The sequence below is a fragment of the Carassius carassius genome, chromosome 4 (assembly GCF_963082965.1).
Source record: "Carassius carassius chromosome 4, fCarCar2.1, whole genome shotgun sequence".
Lineage (NCBI taxonomy): Eukaryota > Metazoa > Chordata > Actinopteri > Cypriniformes > Cyprinidae > Carassius > Carassius carassius.
In genome coordinates this window covers 15,753,064-15,771,950 of record NC_081758.1, presented here as the reverse complement: position 1 = coordinate 15,771,950, position 18,887 = coordinate 15,753,064, and the positions used below count along the sequence as shown (strand labels likewise).

General features: G+C 38.4%; 1 protein-coding gene across 5 annotated transcripts in view; it reads left to right on the top strand.

Moving 5' to 3' along the window:
- The window catches only part of LOC132137673 (calmodulin-regulated spectrin-associated protein 1-B-like), a 41,446-nt gene that overhangs the window by 21,721 nt on the left and 838 nt on the right, over positions 1-18,887 (top strand). For 3 of the 5 annotated variants that reach the window (XM_059547616.1, XM_059547615.1, XM_059547613.1), the window contains 11 exons: positions 756-895; positions 998-1,094; positions 1,257-1,425; positions 9,572-9,663; positions 9,917-9,995; positions 10,117-12,388; positions 12,706-12,842; positions 12,969-13,183; positions 13,296-13,398; positions 13,535-13,656; positions 18,654-18,772. In XM_059547616.1, coding sequence (XP_059403599.1) covers positions 756-895; positions 998-1,094; positions 1,257-1,425; positions 9,572-9,663; positions 9,917-9,995; positions 10,117-12,388; positions 12,706-12,842; positions 12,969-13,183; positions 13,296-13,398; positions 13,535-13,656; positions 18,654-18,772 — 3,545 coding nt within the window. The remainder of the gene's footprint in view (positions 1-755; positions 896-997; positions 1,095-1,256; positions 1,426-9,571; positions 9,664-9,916; positions 9,996-10,116; positions 12,389-12,705; positions 12,843-12,968; positions 13,184-13,295; positions 13,399-13,534; positions 13,657-18,653; positions 18,773-18,887) is intronic. The other 2 variants (XM_059547614.1, XM_059547617.1) reach the window with 2 other exon arrangements.

Sequence of the window (18,887 nt, the reverse complement as noted above, 5' to 3'; positions counted from 1 at the left end):
TTGTAATCCTGTTAAGCTTAATCTAAGTCATAAAAATCATTTTAAAAAAAGAAGGAAAAAAAACAGAAGAAAAGTTGTTGAACATCATATTTGATACATCAGGCAGTTGTGGCTCATATAGTTTAATGTAGAAGAATATGGAGTTTATTCCTGAGGAGCAAGCAAAAAAAACAAAAAAAAACATTTTGGTACAGTTACTGATATTAATATGGCCAAAATCTAAGATGTAATTTGGATAAATCTTTCTAAGAGTGTAGCTGACTACTTGTACAGACACTTTACTTTCTCTGTATCTCCCAATAATATGTTTCAATAAGATTATATTGAAATGCTTAGTTTTATGATCAAAGATCTTGTCGTGATATTTCAAGATGAACAACTGAAATGTAAAAGTTATACTTATGCTTACTTTATAAAAATAAGTAAATATTTCAGAGTTCCACAACACTGATCAAGTTGATCATTAAGAGGCCTTAGAAATTTGCATATAATATATAATATAGTAGATTTTAAATGGTTAATTTAGAGTTTTGTTGGTTTGTTTTCTTCTACTTTTGATTGATTGTCGTTTTATTCTCTTTGTGCTTCAACGCACTTTGAATATTCTCTGAAAAGTTATTTTCTTTTCTGATACAGCTCTCAAGCAAATATTGAGCTTGTTTGGATTTAACCCTTGATTTAGCATTTATGAATGTCAGAGCCTGTATGCCTCAGTATAGCTTATTTGCTAACTTTGTGTTTTCTGTTATCTGCAGATATCTGCTTGAAAGAAGTGACCTCAATAGCAGACAGCCTTTATAATATCCAGCTGCTGAAAGAGTTCACCAATGAGTACCTTAACAAAAGCTTTTATTTGACACTAGAGGACATGCTGTATGCACCTCCTGTGCTAAAGGTAAGTAATTCAGTCATGTATAATGTGTCTTCTCATTACCAGGATGTTTCATTTCCGTGTAGGTCTGTTCTTGATTCTATCTCTGTTCATTTTCTTCCGCAGCAAAATGTCATTGTATTTATAGCAGAGCTCTTCTGGTGGTTTGAGATTGTTAAGCCTGAATTTGTCCAGCCGAGAGATGTTCAGGAATTTAAAGATGGTGAAGAACATTATTTTTTTGAGCAGTAAATTTGTCATATTGTCGGTGAAGGGGCTTAATATTTATTTATTTATTATTATTATTTTTTAGCTTCAACCAACATCCTCATATTTTAACTATTGTTTTGCTAATTTAAGTTCATAATCAATATTTGTATTATAGCAAGAGCAATGACTGAGCCCAGGAGTGCCAGGTCAACTGTGCCCATCTCCAACGCTACCAAACGCAGCTTCCTGGTGTCTCCTGGTGTGGCGGATCCGACACTTCCTGTCCAGAACAGCCCGGAAGTTTGTAACAGGTACTTCCTTCACCCTGAAGAATCTGAGCCTCTGTAAGTGCATTAAGGTTATGTCTCTTCCATGTGTAGCTTTGGGTTTAAATGTCAATGATCTTTGTCGATGTAAAATATGTCTTGGACATTCTTCTTAGATTTGTTTCTAAATAAACTGTCAAATAATTACAATTCCCTCTAATTTGTATTCTTGCTCAGCCAAACCTATTTTCTACTGGGCAGAACCTTGGGCAACCTATGGAAGAAAAATAATGACAAATGTCTTTGAAACAAAAAGCATGTTGAATTGCACTAACTGAAAAAAATAATGCATTGCATTAACAGTGCTTGCATTTGAATGCCTTGTATTTTCAGGGCTTGCATTTTTAGTGGCTGAAATGCAACATGTATGTTTATTATGTTATTTTTTTGTATATTTCATATGTGAATATTTCAATTCAAAACATTTTAAACAAATTTTCATGATTAAAATGCAGTTAATTCATATTCACTTCCAAAATATACGATCTGTTTAAAAATACAATGTATAATAATCAACATCTACTGTCAGTAGCTCACCACCAGGTGGACGCAAGCAGCTGTTGATAAAGACCAAAGCTACCATTAGCAAGTCATTTATTCATTCAAAAAGTGACGTGACATACAGCCAAGTATGGTGACCCATACTCAATTCGTGCTCTGCATTTAACCCATACAAAGTGCACACGCATAGCAGTGAACACGCACACCATGAACACACAACCGGCACCCGGGGAGCAGTTGGGGGTTCGGTGTCTTGCTCAAGGGCACCTCAGTCATGGTATTGCCGGCCTGAGACTCAAACCCACAACCTTAGGGTTAGGAGTCAAACTCTCTAACCACTAGGCCACGACTTCACCAAACTGATAAAAACTGATTTGCAGAAATGGCGCAAGCGGTAAGTAGAAGTTATGATAATCTGGGACAGTTTGTATATGCGGTAAAGCTAATGTGTACTAGGGTTCCGCTCATAACTCACACTCCAGGATTCCCCAACGATGTGTAATGTGAAAAATGCATAACGCGCCTCAGTGAAATAATGCGGTAATATAAAAAAGACCAAACTCAGTATACACCTTACTGATGATGCAAACTATATACAGTTTATGTAGAATATGAACATAACGTGCAAGGTTTCATGCTGTTTCCATCATAAAGAATTCAGTTATGTAATTATTTTAAAGAAAATGCTTCACCCGGCTCACTGGACTTACACAAGGATAGCTATCAAAAGGCCAAACTCAGAATACATCTCACTAATGATGCAAACTATATACAAACAGATGAGCCCAGAATGAGATTGGCACTTGAGTTAGTGACTCAGACTCTACCTGAAATGACTCCAGACTTGACTCAACTCGATGGAAAGGACTCGTGAATATTTTAAAAGCAACTTGAGTATTTTATCCATAAATACTTTCATTTTAAGTGAACAGCGTGACAAAAAAGTGTAGCAGATCACATACTCAGGGTCATTTATGGTAAATATATTTTCAGCACTATATCACATAGTAACACATAGTATTTTTATCTAAAGCCAAATGTGCTTTATTCAAGCTCTTTCAGCTCTGTGTGCTTTCTATCTTTCTTTCTCTGGATGCGCGCTGGCGCCAAGTTCAAGAGCTGCGGATGACGTGAAACATGGTAATCAGTAAAATTATAGATTACTTTCCCAGCAAAAACAACAATGCTGCAAAAGGTTAGTTATCTGGTAACCTTTTAAATGAAGCCCCTATTTATATACTTATATCATAAAGAAATACTTTATTTGTATGGTTTTGTAATATCAGTGTCACCATATTTCCTTGTGTCATGGTAGATCTGATACTTATAGAATTTTACAGAAATTAAGAAAAATTAAGGTGCTTCAAAAGGTTCTTCAAAGTGATGCCATAGAAGAACAATTTTTGGTTCCACAAAAATCCATTGTCAAAGGTTCTTTAAAGAACCATCTCCGTCTTACCTTTTTATAATCTGAAGAACCTTCTTTCACCACAAAGAACCTTCTGTGAAACAGAAATGTTCTACAAATGTTAAAAATTCTTTATGGAACCATTTAGACAAAAAAAGGTTCTATGGCATTATGAAGCACCTTCATTTTTAAGAGTGTAATGGAGTAAAACATAAGTAACAGGCTGGATGTACATTAACCTTACATCTTAACATATTTTTTACAAAGCAGATTGTCTATAGTCTATAAAACAGCTTCATAAATAGGAAGATTTCAGTACATGAGGATTCTGAATCGGATTTAAGCAAGCCATTAAATGACTTGAGACTCGACTCGGACTCGTGAACAAAAAAAGACTCTAGACTTGACTCAGACTCCAAGTTAAAGACTTGTGAACATCTCTGCCCAGAATTTGAACGCAAGTAACGCAACGCGAAAAACTGCACTTTAAACATTTTCCATAAAGAAAACACTACCGTATTTGTTGCCTCAAGACAGTGATATTAAATGACAAACTTTGGTATCTAATTAATAAAATATACTATGTATTGTTAAGCACATGAGCCCATATTAACACAACCCACAAAGTTTTCTATCATAGAAATCCAAGCGTGAAGTTAGTATTAGGTTTGATATTCACTGCATATTCGTCTAGACTGCTGTAGGGACCGTCTGCAAATTTACCAGTTTACACAGTACAAAACGAAGTACAATAAATTATTCGAATGAATGTTTACAAGGCTATAGTAAAGAGGGCAAAATGACTAAATATATATCATCAATATTGCGTATGCACAGTAATATTGCGTTGTTCCAAAGGTTGTAGAACATTCTTAGTGACTAAAATTACTTACTATAGGTGAATTTTTGCCAATACCTCCCTTACTGTAGTACACAGATATTTTACACTACAACCTTTGTAACATGAAAAAACACTTGGGGACTTACAGTATTTTTTTATTATTCTGTACTGTACATAAAGTAAGGGAGGTATTGGCAAAATTTCACATGCAGTAACTCGTCTTGTTTCTAGCGACATACTTAATCCTATGGACCATGAAAAAAAAATCCTTTCAGGGACTTACTGTATCTTTTATTGAAATAATTGTGTACTGTACATATATGAAGAGATGTTTTGGCAAAATTTCACCTGTAGTGCATCAACCTGGACACTAGGGACAAACTACAACCTTTAGGAACACGTACTGTGTTTGTTTATGGGGTATATATATTTGTGTATATAACACTATGAGTAATACAATGACACTGTGTAATTAAAATATGTTTAAATGTTTATTAGTATTTTTTTTTATGTCGATAATATAAAGTGGTTGCATATTGTTAAAACTAATCGTGGAAGTTCTAGGACTGTCAACTCTATATCAGTGTGGCAAGGGAAAGCAAATGTCTAGCAAATATTGAACCTAAAACTAACACCGATAGAAAAGTGGCGATGATAAAGAAAATGCAGCATGTTGTGTTCTCTGACGCCCTCCAAGCTGATCTCCAAGCTCAGCACACCCATCTGCAACTGGATTCTAGATTTTCTGACTAACAGACCTCAGTCTGTTAAGTTAAATAACCTCTCCTCCTCCATCATCACCTTGAACACCGGCGTGCCACAGGGCTGCGTACTGAGCCCTCTCCTGTACTCCCTATTCACCCATGACTGCGTTCCTGTTTATGGCTCCAACACCATAACCAAATTTGCAGATGACACAACAGTGGTAGGGTCTGATAAAGAATGACAATGAGTCAGCCTAAAGGGATGAGGTGCAGCACCTGGCTGTGTGGTGTGCCACCAACAATCTGGAACTAAACAGCCAGAAGACAAAGGAGATCATTGTGGACTAGGAGTCATGCACACACACCCGTCTACATCAACGGAGCTGTAGTGGAGCGTGTGTCGAGTTTCAAGTTCCTTGGCATCCACATCTCTGATGACCTCACCTGGTCCCATAAAACCTCCACCCTGGTCAAAAAGGCACAGCAGCGCCTTTACTTCTTACGCAGTCTTAAGAAAGTTCACCTGAGTCACAGGATCCTCACTGAATTCTACTGCTGTACCATTGAAAGCATACTCACAAACTGCATCTCAGTGTGGTACAGCAATTGCTCCGCATCTGACCGCAAAGCACTCCAGCGGGTGGTGAAAACTGCTCAACGGATCACCGGCAACTTCCATTGAGAACATTGCTGCCTGGTCAGGGCAAGAAACATCATCAGGGTGCCTCTCACCATAACCAGTGACTTTTCACCCTCCTTCCATCCGACAGACGTTACAGGAGCCTACGCTCTTGCACTAGTAGGCTCAGGAAGAGCTTCTTCCCCTAAGCTGTGACACTTCTGAACTCCACACCACCAATCTAACCTGAATCTGCTCTTTTACTGCAGTGGTCACAGTACTTTACATACATGTATTGCACTACTCATATTTTGCACAGACTGCACATTGTACAAGCCATTACACTGTAAACTGTCTAAAGTTGTTACTGTACAAAGTATGGCAAACTATTTCTATAAAAATATCATTGCACTAATGTTATTTTGCATAGAATACATTAAAAATACTTTTGCACACTCATCCAACTGTTTTTATTACCACTGTTCTTACGTTGCTGCTGTTCATAATGTATATATAATCCTACATTGCTCTGTTCATAATGTACATACAATCCCTACATTGCATTCCTATTTATATTCTGTATATACTCTGTTCAATACTGTATATAGAAACTCCACTGTACATTCTGTAAATCATAGCTTCACTTACTCTGCACTTACTGTATATGTATATAAAACACTATATTCTTGCACTTCTGGTTAGATGCTAACTGCATTTCATTAGCTCTGTACTTGTACTCTGCATAATGACAATAAAGTTGAATCTAATCTAATGAGGGGAACCCCAGTAATACAACTCGGCATCACACAAGCCATAATACAAAGTTATCAGCGTCATTTAAAATAGCTTTAGCTCCTTTGCGGTAGAGAAAGCTGCTTACATGGAGGCTAAACGAGTAACAAAGATGTTGAATTAAACATAACCACAATCAGCTTTTCCGCATATAGGCTACATACTGGCCCTGATTTTCATAACTTCTACTTACCACTTGCTCCATTCCTGCAAAATCAGTTTTAATGAATGAATGATTTGCGCTACTGGTTGTTTTGCTTTTCATCAACAGTTGCTAGCGCCACCTTTTTTGGGGAGAATTTGAACCACTGAATTTGCGAAATTGCCTGTCAAATATTATATTGTCTTATTGTATTTTTAAACAGATCGAATATTTCGTAAGTGAACTCTAGAAGGTGAATATGAATTATTGAATTTATTAATCATGAAAATGTGTGTGGAATGTTTTGAATAGAAGTATACACATCTTAAATATACAACTATGTTGGATTTCAGCCACTAAAAATGCAAGCCCTGAAAATACAGCACTCTGTATTCTGATATATATAACGAATATATATAAAATCAATCATTATAATAATTTTAATTCCTTTGTTTAACTGTTCTATTGGATTATTAGACAGACTTCTATCCGTATTAGACAGAACTGTTAACAATGACAGTAAACAAGGGAGAATATGAGCACTGTAAACTCAGGCGCTGCCATTTTTAGCGCGGTCAAAATAAAAGTCCCGCCTTTAAGACATCAGCAAAGCAGAAAAACTTAGTGGCCGATGCCGATATTTGAAAAATGCCAAATATCAGCCGATATATCGGCCATGGCGATATATTGGTCGACCACTAATTAAAATGCAAGCACTGTTAATGCAATGCATTATTTTTCAGTTAGTGCAATTCAACATGCTTTTTTGCTTCAAAGACATTTGTCATTATTTTTCTTCCATAGCCACCAGAGTAGAAGCACAGTGCACCAACCCGTAAATGTTACACTCTTGACTTTTTATTTTTTTTAACAAAATAAAACATTTATGCACAAGAATTAATGGTAGGGATGCACCAGTTGACCGGCCATAAATCGGAACCGGCCGGTTTTTGCTTAAAATACACAATCGGCAATCGGACGGTTTTTGGTCTTTTTTTCGGCCGATTTTTCCGGAAGTGCGCCCACGTGCACAGACTTCATTGTAATCGTTCGCTATGTCATTTGTGTGGAAGTATTTCGAAATCTGTGCACAGGAAATGGGCAGCCGATCAGCACTGGAAATGCAGAGCTTCATGTCTGAGGCACAGATAGCAGGAAGCGATCAGCCGTTGGTGTAGTGGCGCACAAATAAGAGACCCTTTTCTGTGCACACTAAAGCTGCGCGAGCATATACGGTACCGGTCCGCACCCTGAACACGAGTAGACCGTGAAGAGATGTTCGGATCAACTTCTCATGTGTTGGATGAGAAACAAAACGGACTAAACTGTGACAAAACTTTTGTAAATTAGAACTTGCATACACGTTTGAAAAGCCAGAAGTAAATGACAGTTCTGTATAGGATGATTATTTTTATTTTACCTTAAAATTACATCGACTTAATTTGATTTAAAAATCACCTGCTGTAGCACACTGAGAAAATGTGTTTCATTCATCCAATTAAAATTTTTTAGGGTAATGATTCACATCTATATTTTTTAACTTAAGACAATAGTTATTTATTTTTCATTGGCTCAAGTTAAAAAAATATAGATGTGAATCAATACCCTAATTTTTCGTTTTTTAATTGGATGAATGAAAACACTTTGCATCTTTGTTTTATTCGCACCAACAATATTTGATTTTAACATTTTGGAATAATCTATTTATATAGCATACTTTTATTTAGTCTGTAAAGAAAGACATTGGTAAAGACCTTTTTTTTTTAAACCAAATTTAAAAACTAAAATACTGAATGCTGATTAAGAAACATCTTATTAAATGTGTGTTGATTGTGTTGTTTGGACTGTAGAACTATGCAGTTATTGCCTTTAATTTCACATGGTTACAGTTAATTTTTAAATTTAAGGCCAGTTCTCTGTAGTTTCAACCCAATTTAAATCAAAAGCTAAATGCTGATGTCTAACATCTATGTTTGTATTGAATGTAGGCTACTTACTGTGCAGTTACTGCTGTTAATTTCAGATCGTTGCAGTTATTGTTTTCAATAGCCAAAAGCCAGTTTGGCCTATTAAATACCAAATAAACATCTTGTTTATGCACACTTTCCTTCTTTCTTGTTGCTTAAAGATAAAAAAAAAAAAAAAAAAAAAATGGAAATCGGTATCGGAATCGGCCAGTTTGTTTGTAAAAAAAAAATCGGTATCGGAATCGGCCATGAAAAATCATGATCGGTGCATCCCTAATTAATGGAGGGTGTTTCATTTTACAGAGTATCTGAAAATGGAAAAATTATATATTGCATAAATCTAGGATGTCTCAGGATAATACAGTAGCCCCTCACTACGGAACACAAGATCCAGGGGTGTGGTTGGATTTATAGGTGGAGATTGTTAGGTTTAGGGGTGGAGATGGGTTAGGTTTAGGTTATTTTTCTATTATATTTTAAATCATAACTTTTGAGATTCTGTGATTGTAAGTAGGGATGGGTCAAATAATGTGTTGAAGACAAGTTTATACATTTATGTTCATTTGTCTGTGCTTTACCATGATGCATAATACTCTGGTTTTAGTAGTTTAGCAAATTCCTAGTCATGATTCCAGCAATACACAAACAAGAATAATAATGACATCTGTGGATCTGTGGATGACATCTTTCGATATGCTTGACAGTTTTGTGTGCACTTCTATAGCTGTGCACTTCTGAGAACTTTGCTTGCATGATTATGATTCACAACTGAATCATAGAGTCTCACAATGTCTTTGCTTTGTCACGTTGTGCCTGTGTTTTTCTGACATGCTGATGGGACTGTGCTGCCCTACCTAGCTTAAACAAATTTTATTATGTGTTTACTGTGCCTACTCTTTTCACTAGTAATGAAATATGTTACTTGGACATGAAAGGCATTTTAATGTCATGCTAGTGCCTTCAATACTGCTCTGTAATTGTAGTATTCAGACTGTTAGTTGAAGTTATTCTTTTTAAGGTCCTAAACAGAGCAGTGCCGCTTGTCTATATTTGTCCATCCACATGGAAAATGCTTAATGTCAGTTACGATTAGATTTTGGCTGGATGGACCTCTGGGGGCCTGAAGGCCATTCATCCTAATTTTTTTGTGCCTTTGGTTTGCCAACTGTACTCTCTGCTTGCTGTTTCAGTAATAAGGGGAGTTCCAGCTTCAGCCCCTCCCACCCACTTCTGCCACTGAGACAAAGACAGAAGAAGGCTCAGCCAGGAGAGGAAAGCACAGGTATGGCATTACGATTCTGCTGCCATTCATATGAAAATATTAGTTTTCATGCTCACATGGAAGGGGTATCCAGAAATGTTGAGTCTCAGAAATTAAATAATATTATTAATATATATATTTTTTTTGTAATCTGAGCTTTCACAAAAAAAAAAATTGAAATTGGCGAAATACCAATTTTCCCTTTTGCAGTTGAATTAGAATATAACTTAAATGTAGTAGAGCCAGATAATCAAATTCTTGTTTTTCTTACCAGCCTGCCGCAATCGTTCCAATTCTTTTACACAAGAAGGTCACACCAGAGGATCAGTGGCTTGGTCAGATAAACGGCAGAGGTACAACACTATTAATAATTCTGAGTACTTAAAACATATCTTTTAAGATACTACATTAAATCTATATTCTGTTTAGTCATGCTTCTCTTATTATTATTATTATTATAATTATTATTATCAGGCCACTGTCTCAGCTGAATCGGTATGTTCTCCACTCTGCTATGGACAGTGATGCAGACTTGGCCTCAGGTGACAGCGTTAGTCTGACTTGCTCCATCAGTGAGGACAGCCTGGCCTCCACTGTCACACCCAAGCACCAGATCCATCCAGGTCAGGGCAATGTCAGGCAGGTCAATGGCCACGGTCTGCTGGGCAACATTAACATGAATGAGGAATATGCCAGGGCAGATTCATCTAAGAATGACACCACCTTGTTAAACTCTGAGGATGCAGAGCGACAGAGTGCTACACCTGGTGCTAAAACAGGCATTTGGAGAAGACAGGAGGAAGCATCCTCAGATTCCCGAACAGCCAGTTTCTTCCTGGAACCTCTGATGCCTGCCGTTCTCAGACCAGCCAAAGAGAAGTCAGTATGCCTTAATAAGGAAGAAGAGTCTGGAGAGGGATGGCAGCGAGGGTCCACACGGAGAGTAGCAGGAGCAGAATGTGCTGTTTCATCTTCCAGACGGAGACCTTCAACCACCCTTAATCGGACCTTTACCCCCAGCACTACCTCTGAGTTTGAGACAGTTATTGAACCCAAATCCAGTGAATTAGTGCCTCCAGCCCCTGGGCAGAAGCAAGCTTTAAGACCATTGGCAACAAGTAGTGTTGAGCCATCTTCTGCTGAGCGGTCACCTGGGTTTTACCTTCATTCATTGGTGCCTGAAGACAAGAGGCCTGTCCAAGCATGGGACATCCATCCAGGGTCTGATATAGAGACTGTAGAGACCATTGAGGAACAGGATGCAGAACTCACCAAAGAGCTGCATCCAAACAAGAAACAGTTCTATGATGAGGACGAAGAGTCAGACAAGCTGCGGGAGGACATGAATGTAAAGGAACATGAAGATAAGGATGGTGGGAGCAGGTGTTCTAGCCCTGGTCAGTCCCAGGTTAGCAGTGTAGCTAGCGGCAGTGTGCGCATGACTAGTTTTGCAGAACGAAAGATGCAGAAGTTTGGTAGCAATCAAGATATCCGCTCCAGCGCAAGCAGCTCGCAGCGGACCACACCAGATGGCTCAGAGAGTTGTTCGCTTCCTCTAACCTCCTGGAGGATGAAAAGAGACCAAAGCCCCACACCACAGAACAAGGACAGTGCTAACATGCTGGCCTCTGAACTCCTTCAACTCCACATGCAACTTGAAGAAAAGCGACGTGCAATTGAATCCCAAAAGAAGAAGATGGAGATCATGACAGCAAGACAAAGGCTTAAGCTTGGGAAAGCAGCTTTTCTGAACATGGTAAAGAAAGGGAAGAGTGATACTCTCCCTCAGCCTACAAAGTCGGAGTACTACTTGAAAGATGGCCATAAACTTAATCAAGAAAATGAGAAGTCGTCAAAAGACGACACCTGTGTTGTTGCACTGAGAGATGGGCCGAAAGAGGCTTTAGAGCCAGAGAAGGCATCTCTCGAGTGGGCAGGTGGGGGGACTGTGTCTCCTAGTGCCTTAGATATGGACGAGGAGATAGATCTTAATCAATGCAACCGCTCCATTGAGTTGCTGAACGAGGCCATAGGAAACATTCAGCAGCAGATGATGCAGCTTTCGCTCCAGCAGGAAATGCTTATGAAGCAAAATCTTCAGTCTCCAACAGTTGCTGCTCCACCACCTAGCAGTGACCAAAGTAATGCATCTGAACCTAGGGTCAAAACTTCCATACATTTTGTTGAACCAAGTGGCAGCCCTGTGGTACGAAAGCCACCTAAATTAAGTTCAGCACGATCTCGTTCCAAACCTTCAGAGCTGTTGCTAGTTAAGGAGCATGGCAAAGGGCAGAAAAGCTCCACTCCTACACCTACTGACAGCCCCTCTGCCACGACCATTCAAGGGGGCAGAACCCCCAAAGCAGAGCCTGAGGACATTGTGCAAAGCTCTGCAAAATCAGACTTATTCAAAAAAGACAAAGGGAACTCAAAAAGCACTACATTCCACCTTAATGATGAAGCTAACTTGAGGATGGTCTCAAGAGAACCAAGTTCTGTGGCCCTCGGTGTCACTTTCGAAGAATCAATGTCCAGTACTTTGCAGGATGCTGAGGCTACATTTGATGATGGGCCAGCAAGGGATAATGTCTCCTCAGAGGATATTTCTAGAGGAAAAGTTAATCTTATTGAGGTAGACTTGTCTGATTTGGCTGGCGACCCAGATGAAGAAAGCACCAATGTATTGGAAGTCACCAATGATGGAAGTGATGGAGAAAAGAAGTCTGGCATGGGATTCTTTTTCAAGGTAAATTGAATACAGTGGACAAGACGTTATCAAATTATTTATCTGAAAGAAAAAGGATTGTATTAGATTGGATTAGTTTTTTTTTTATGAGCCTATATTTTATTAGTGGCATTTCTGTTGTTCATACTTGGGGTTAGAGGTATATTAATTATTAAACTATGGCACTTAATCTTTTCCACTCTCAGATTGTGGCCAAGAAAACCCCACTAAGCAACACCCTTGCAAAACAATACAATAAAAAATTAAACACTGAGTGCTGAAAATGTGAATGTTTTAAAGGTTGGACTTCTACTAATTTTGTTGTTTTATGTTTGCAGGACGAGCCAAAAGCAGAGGATGAAATGGCCAAAAAGCGAGCAGCGTTTCTGCTAAAGCAACAGAGGAAGGCAGAGGAGGCTCAGCTCCGCAAGCAACAGATGGAGGCTGAAAGTGAGCTGAAAAGAGATGAAGCCAGGTAATGGCAACGTTTGAAGTGTATTCTTCCATAAATATATAATAAAGAGATGCATTGTAACTTCTTTTTTTTTTTTTTTCGTTGAGTTTGTATATGTTAAACCCTTTTTTTCTTTTCCAATTCCAGGAGGAAAGCTGAAGAGGAAAGACTTCGAAAAGAGGATGAGAAGGCCAGGAGAGAGTTGATAAAGCAGGAATACCTTAAAAGAAAACAGCAAGAGATGTGTGAGGAGCAAGAACAGCCCCAGCCCAAACCCAAGCCCAAGCCCAAAAAACAAAGGCCGAAATCTGTGCTGAAGGAAGAACCCACAGTTGATACACTTGCCAAATGTCCTGCTGCCAGTAAGTATTAAACTGGGCCTTCTGTTGTTGCATTATTACTTAATGGCAGAAATGTTTGATGGCACTTCAAAAATTTACAAAACTGGAATGATGAAACCATGTCCCTCACCAGATGAGAATCTCATCAGTGCCCAGTCTGACTCTAGTCTGTCACTGTCCTCTGTGGCCACCACTGAACCAGACAGTTTCAACTCAGGAGGGGCGGGATCTCAACGGTAAGTCCTTCCCATGTCCTACAGGCTGTGTGCAGATGTGTGCTTGCATTTCATTCATTTGTTTCAGAATCAATAGACTGTATTCAGAATGTGACCTTCAAAGCAGTTTGTTGATGTTTGTTCTTTCCATTAACAGAGGGGAATCGGTAGAGTCATTTCCAGGCCTCAGTCGCAATTCCAGTCGTACTACAGAGAGAGACTGGGACAACGGTTCCACTGCATCTTCCATTACATCAACTTCCATGGCGGAATACACTGGTGAGTTTTTGCACTTTCCGTTCTATAGGACGAAAGTGGTTTTTATTTGTTTTGATGCTCAATAACTGTGTGTACCACATGCTGGTCTGGAATACTAAATTATTTATACTTTTTTGGATTCCTCTGCACCAGGACAACATCCTGTGTTAAAACAGCAGCATGCTTATGTGATCTCGACCATGCATCAGCCAATATGTTTGTCTGTGTGCTTGAATACATAAGCACACATGAGTTTTTGTTTGTGCAGATATTAGTGGATGAATTTGTTCTTTATGCCAAAACTCTCTAAAGCATTTCACTTGTTTCCTTTTTAAGTTATAGTTAACATGTTGACTAATACGTTTTACAGGACAAATGCATTGTTTTTGTTCTATTGCTTGAATACATGTACTGCCTTGCTCTAAAGTTGAAGTATGCATTGCACAATTAAATGTTGTATATTAATCCTCCTTGAAATATTTTTGCCCTATCCAGCCATGACAGCAAGGCAACATTTTCAGGGGTGCAAACAGCGCGCTTTTCGGCGGCTCTCGCTTTTTTCACGGCCCTCTGGGTGACTTGTGTGAATCGTGCAGATCCGAGGAGTTTTTTTTCCGGGGGGGGATTATAATTTTACCATCAGTAATTCAGGATTGCCTCCACCAAAAAAGTAAATGAGCAAATCAGAACACTGCGCGCCAAAACAGCACCCGTATGCGCGCTGGTGTGAACCACTATGTTTCTTCTCGCTGCCGTATATCTGCCACTGCAGCATTATTTCTTCCTGAGACCCGAGTTCGGCGCCGCGCCTTCCCGTTTTACTGAAAACTGGTGAGATCATCAATGACTGGAGGTAAGGATATTTTTGGTTTATAATGTTATGTAATCTACTAGTCATGTAATTTATTAAACATTTTAACTAGGCCGAGGTAATTTGTTGTGTGTCTGTGTGTAACCTGCTATCAGTACGATTTAGCTACATCAAGTTCACATGTAAAGACCTAACGTTAGTGCTAGCTAGCAGATCAAATTATGGATGGCTGTAGCTACATAGAAAAAGTTGTTAGGCTTGAAATTACAACCATTTTGGTCGCATGTGCTCGTGAAAAATGTAGCCTAATCCGTTATCCGTCGATATATACGGTAACCTAAAAATATATTCAGGAGTAAGTTACTGCTAATTTGTGCGAGTGCAAATAATGGTTGTGGTGCTAACGTTACCTGTTTCATTTTGTAAGCCGTCAGTAAAAGAGGTAGAACACGCCAATGCTGATAGTTAGGATGTTTTATTAATATTAATTAGGGCTGGGGGAATTAACGCGTTAATCTTTGCGATTAATTTGAAATGTTTAACGCGTTAAAAAAAAACGCATTTAACACAGCACTTTTTTTGCCTCGTTTTAATGATTTCCTGTTGCGGCTGCTATTGAAAAGCCGAAAATATGTGGATCGGGTTTCATTCTCGCGCAGCTTTCATGTTGTGTGTGTGTGTCTGTGTGTGTGTGTCGGCGCGCTGCGCTCTCTGCTCAATGTCCGACTCCGTGTTTGCGCTGCGCGTTCTGCTCTGTCGTTCACGGCCCAAACGCTCCAATCATGTACTGATCAAGAACTGGAAAAGCAAAGTCTGCTCAAATAAGGTGACATTTCTCTGTAGACTTCTGTTTGCTGAGCTGGTATAGTCATGCTGGGCAACAATGTTAAAGGAATAGTTCACCCAAAAATTCTGTCATTTTCTCTCCCTCAAGTTGTTCCAAACCTGTATTATTTCCTTTCTTCTGCTAAACACAAAAAAAGGTATTTTAAAAAAGGTTGGTAATTAAACAGTTGCTGGTCCCCATTGACTTCCATGGTATTTTTTTTTCCTACTATGGAAGTCAATAATGGGGTCCATCAGTCGTTTGGTTACCGACCTTCTTCAAAATATCTTCTTTTGTGTTCAAGTGCAGAGAAGGCCAAGACCACTGCTCTGGCCAAAGAGAGGCAGACACGTCTCAAACATGTTGATAAGAAAATTAATGCAGCCAGACGCAAGGCCCTGCATACGTTGCAGGAGGTGGCCAGGAAGCATGGCTGGAGTGGCCATTGGGCATACCGGCATTTGCCTGGTGGGCCGACGTGCTTTTTGGGCCGATATATAAACGGCCCATAAAATTTGTACATCGGCGGCCCATTCGTTTTGTTTTGTTTTGCTTAATTGGCGGCGCTGGGTTTGTGCCGGTGTAATGCATTGGTCAAAGTCAGTGTTAGTTTTTTTTCTGACAAACCAGCCCATGAAACACGTAGATCAGCGGCCCATTGGCTCTTTTCTTGATTGACACTGGGCTGGCCCAATCACAACTTTAAACGAGTGAGCGAGCGGCAGCAGTGTCAGTATGTATCTGTAAAAAAAGATGGAGAAGAAACGCAAGGAATGTGCAGATAAATAGCGTGAAAAAATAGAACCAGGCCCTTAAAGCAGACACTGTAAACTGTGTCAAAATATATGTTTTTTGACCTTCATCATCTCCTGTGGCAGATGATGATAGTGAGGACGGAGGATCAGGAGAGAGATGAGAAAGTGTAGAGCCTGCGGTAAGCATAACTACTTTCAAAACACTTAGGCCATGTCATGAGTGTAGATTATTTCCACATCTGCATAGTTGACGATTACCGCAATTCACTAGAAATTTAATAAGAGGCATTTGTAAACCATGTTTTCCGCCAAAATAAAAGCTTGATGCAGTTTGCGTCAAAATAAAAGATCATGTGCTTATCTCTTTCAAGTATAGAAATTGGTACAACTAATTAAGAAAGTTTCCTTTATTTTGTGCATTTGTTTTACAAAATATGGCTATTACTGTCATTGGATTAATATTATAACTATTTATAGGTGTAATGTAAATAGACACTGTAACTAAAAGAGGTTTGAATTTTTCTTCGTTTAATTTGCACACTGAATATAGGTTGGAGCTTTTAATTTTGAACTCTCAAAGTGCACCAGATTAATGAATTTAACATTTAAAATGCACAAAATTTTCTCACGGGGGGGCATGCCCTCGAACCCCCCTAGAGGACAGAGGACACACCACCATAGTTTTAACAAAAATCCTGTAAGAAACACTGGTATTGCTATGCCAGAGCCGCTTATAGCTTGTTTTAGGATTCACCGCTGTGGAGTATAGTTCAACTGTATTAATAAATATCAAATTTGGACTTATTTCATCTGTTAACTCTCACTCGTTCCTACTCATTACATGGCATTAGTGGTTTTAATGAATAGGAGTTGGTATGCATATAATTAAGGGCGTGCAAAGATGGGTGGTGTTTATGATCATATAGTGGGCCGGTCTGGGCAAAAATGCCGGGCCGATTTTTTGTCCCAGGCCAGCCCTGTCAGGAAGAAGAGGAAGTTGGAGTAAAGCAAGAAGATAGTTCAATGAGAGTTTGTTTCGGAATAAAAAATGAAATTGAATATTACAAATTAGCGTCTGTGTATTTTGATTTTCAGAATTTCATTTTAGTCTGTGCCTATGGGGTGGGCTGGGGATGGCAGGGGTTGGTGGCAATGTAAGTATCTGGATATTTGCCGCTGGGCGGGGGCTTTGATTACCTCTCTCTTTTTTGACCATACATGTGTTTGCACCCCTGCATTTTATTGGTCAGGTGATTTCTGTTTATGTCTCACTTGGTAGCCCTGGCCACATTGAAATCCCTCTGGTCCAAATCCCTGCTCTAAGTGGTTTTTAATATAAACATCGAATATGTTCTGATAAGATGATTTTATTTGTTTATTTGTTTTTCATATACCACAGCATTTTCACTTTTAACGGTGAACTGAAGAAATCTTTTTTTTAGCAACAAATCATAATATTAGAATGATTTCTATAAGATCATGTGATGCTGAAGACTGGAGTAATAGCTGCTGAAAATTCAAAGGGGGCTTTATGTAATAAAAAAATAAATAAACTCATACTTTTAGAAATGAAGAGTGCTTCACCTTGTTTGATGTTTCTTTTTCTTTTATTTGATAAATTATTTAGTAAAAACACTTAAATTTTAGATTAACTGCCCCAAACTGATTAATATTAAACAGCTGCAATTAAACTTAAATAAGGTGTTTCTCAATTATTTATGAATCTGAATCAGTTTATAATATCTAAATATTTTATATTGAAATATTAGATTCATAATAAATTACATTTACTTCCATTTAATTTTGTAGGATACTATTAATACTAGTTTTATTTGTTTAAATGTGTTCGCTTATTATGCTGCATTTTTAAAGGGCTCGGTTTGCTGTTTTTTTTGTTTTTTTTTGTGACTTGGAGCTTTAATCAAGAGAGGGAAGAGTTCAATAGTGACTAGAAGGAGAGCAGCAGTATACAAACTGAACATCAGCTACTGTTAGTGCTGACTAAGTAGTTTAAATTATACATGCTCTATAACCACGTCATCATTTTATCAGCTGGTTCCGATCCATGTCCGATCATTTGGTGTTAGAAAAATATAATATGTGTTGTTGCATTCTCAATATTTAGTAATTTTGCCTAGGATTATGCATATTTGCTTTAACAAGCAGGTTGTTCATTACCCCAGCAACAACTTGCCACGTTTAATGCGATTCTTGTGTGCAAATATTAACTGTACACTGAAGAGGTGGATGGATGCTGATAACTATACCTTATTTAAGGCAATTTCTATTAGTTACAACATTGATATATGAAATGCTGTAATCAAGTAAGCTTAATTCATAATGTTTCCTCCGTTGTGAGCCTGTGCAGTCCTATAAGCTGTCCGGGTGCTGCATTGCTCTTGTGCTGTCACGATTTATATTTTGTACCACGGTAAGGACATATACCATCACACTGCCCAGCCCTACCAAACAGTAGTGTATATGTGAAAAATTTATAATGGACAATTATAAAATAAGAAAAGAAAATGAATAATCCATGACCTGAAAGGAAATCCATGCCTCTTATAAGCCTTGTATTGATGTTTTTTTTTTTTTTTTTTTTTGTATTAATGTTTTGTCACTGTAGGACCCAAGCTTTTCAAGGAGCCAAGTGCAAAGTCCAACAAGCCGATAATCCACAATGCCATCTCTCATTGCTGCTTAGCGGGCAAAGTAAATGAACCGCAGAAGAACTCCATTCTTGAGGTTCGTGACCAGTTTGTAGGTTCATGGCATGTAAATAGTATGTTGTAGTGTTACCAATAAATCTTGATACTGAATTACAGTGAGAAAAAAAAAACTAAATATTTGCTTCTCTTTT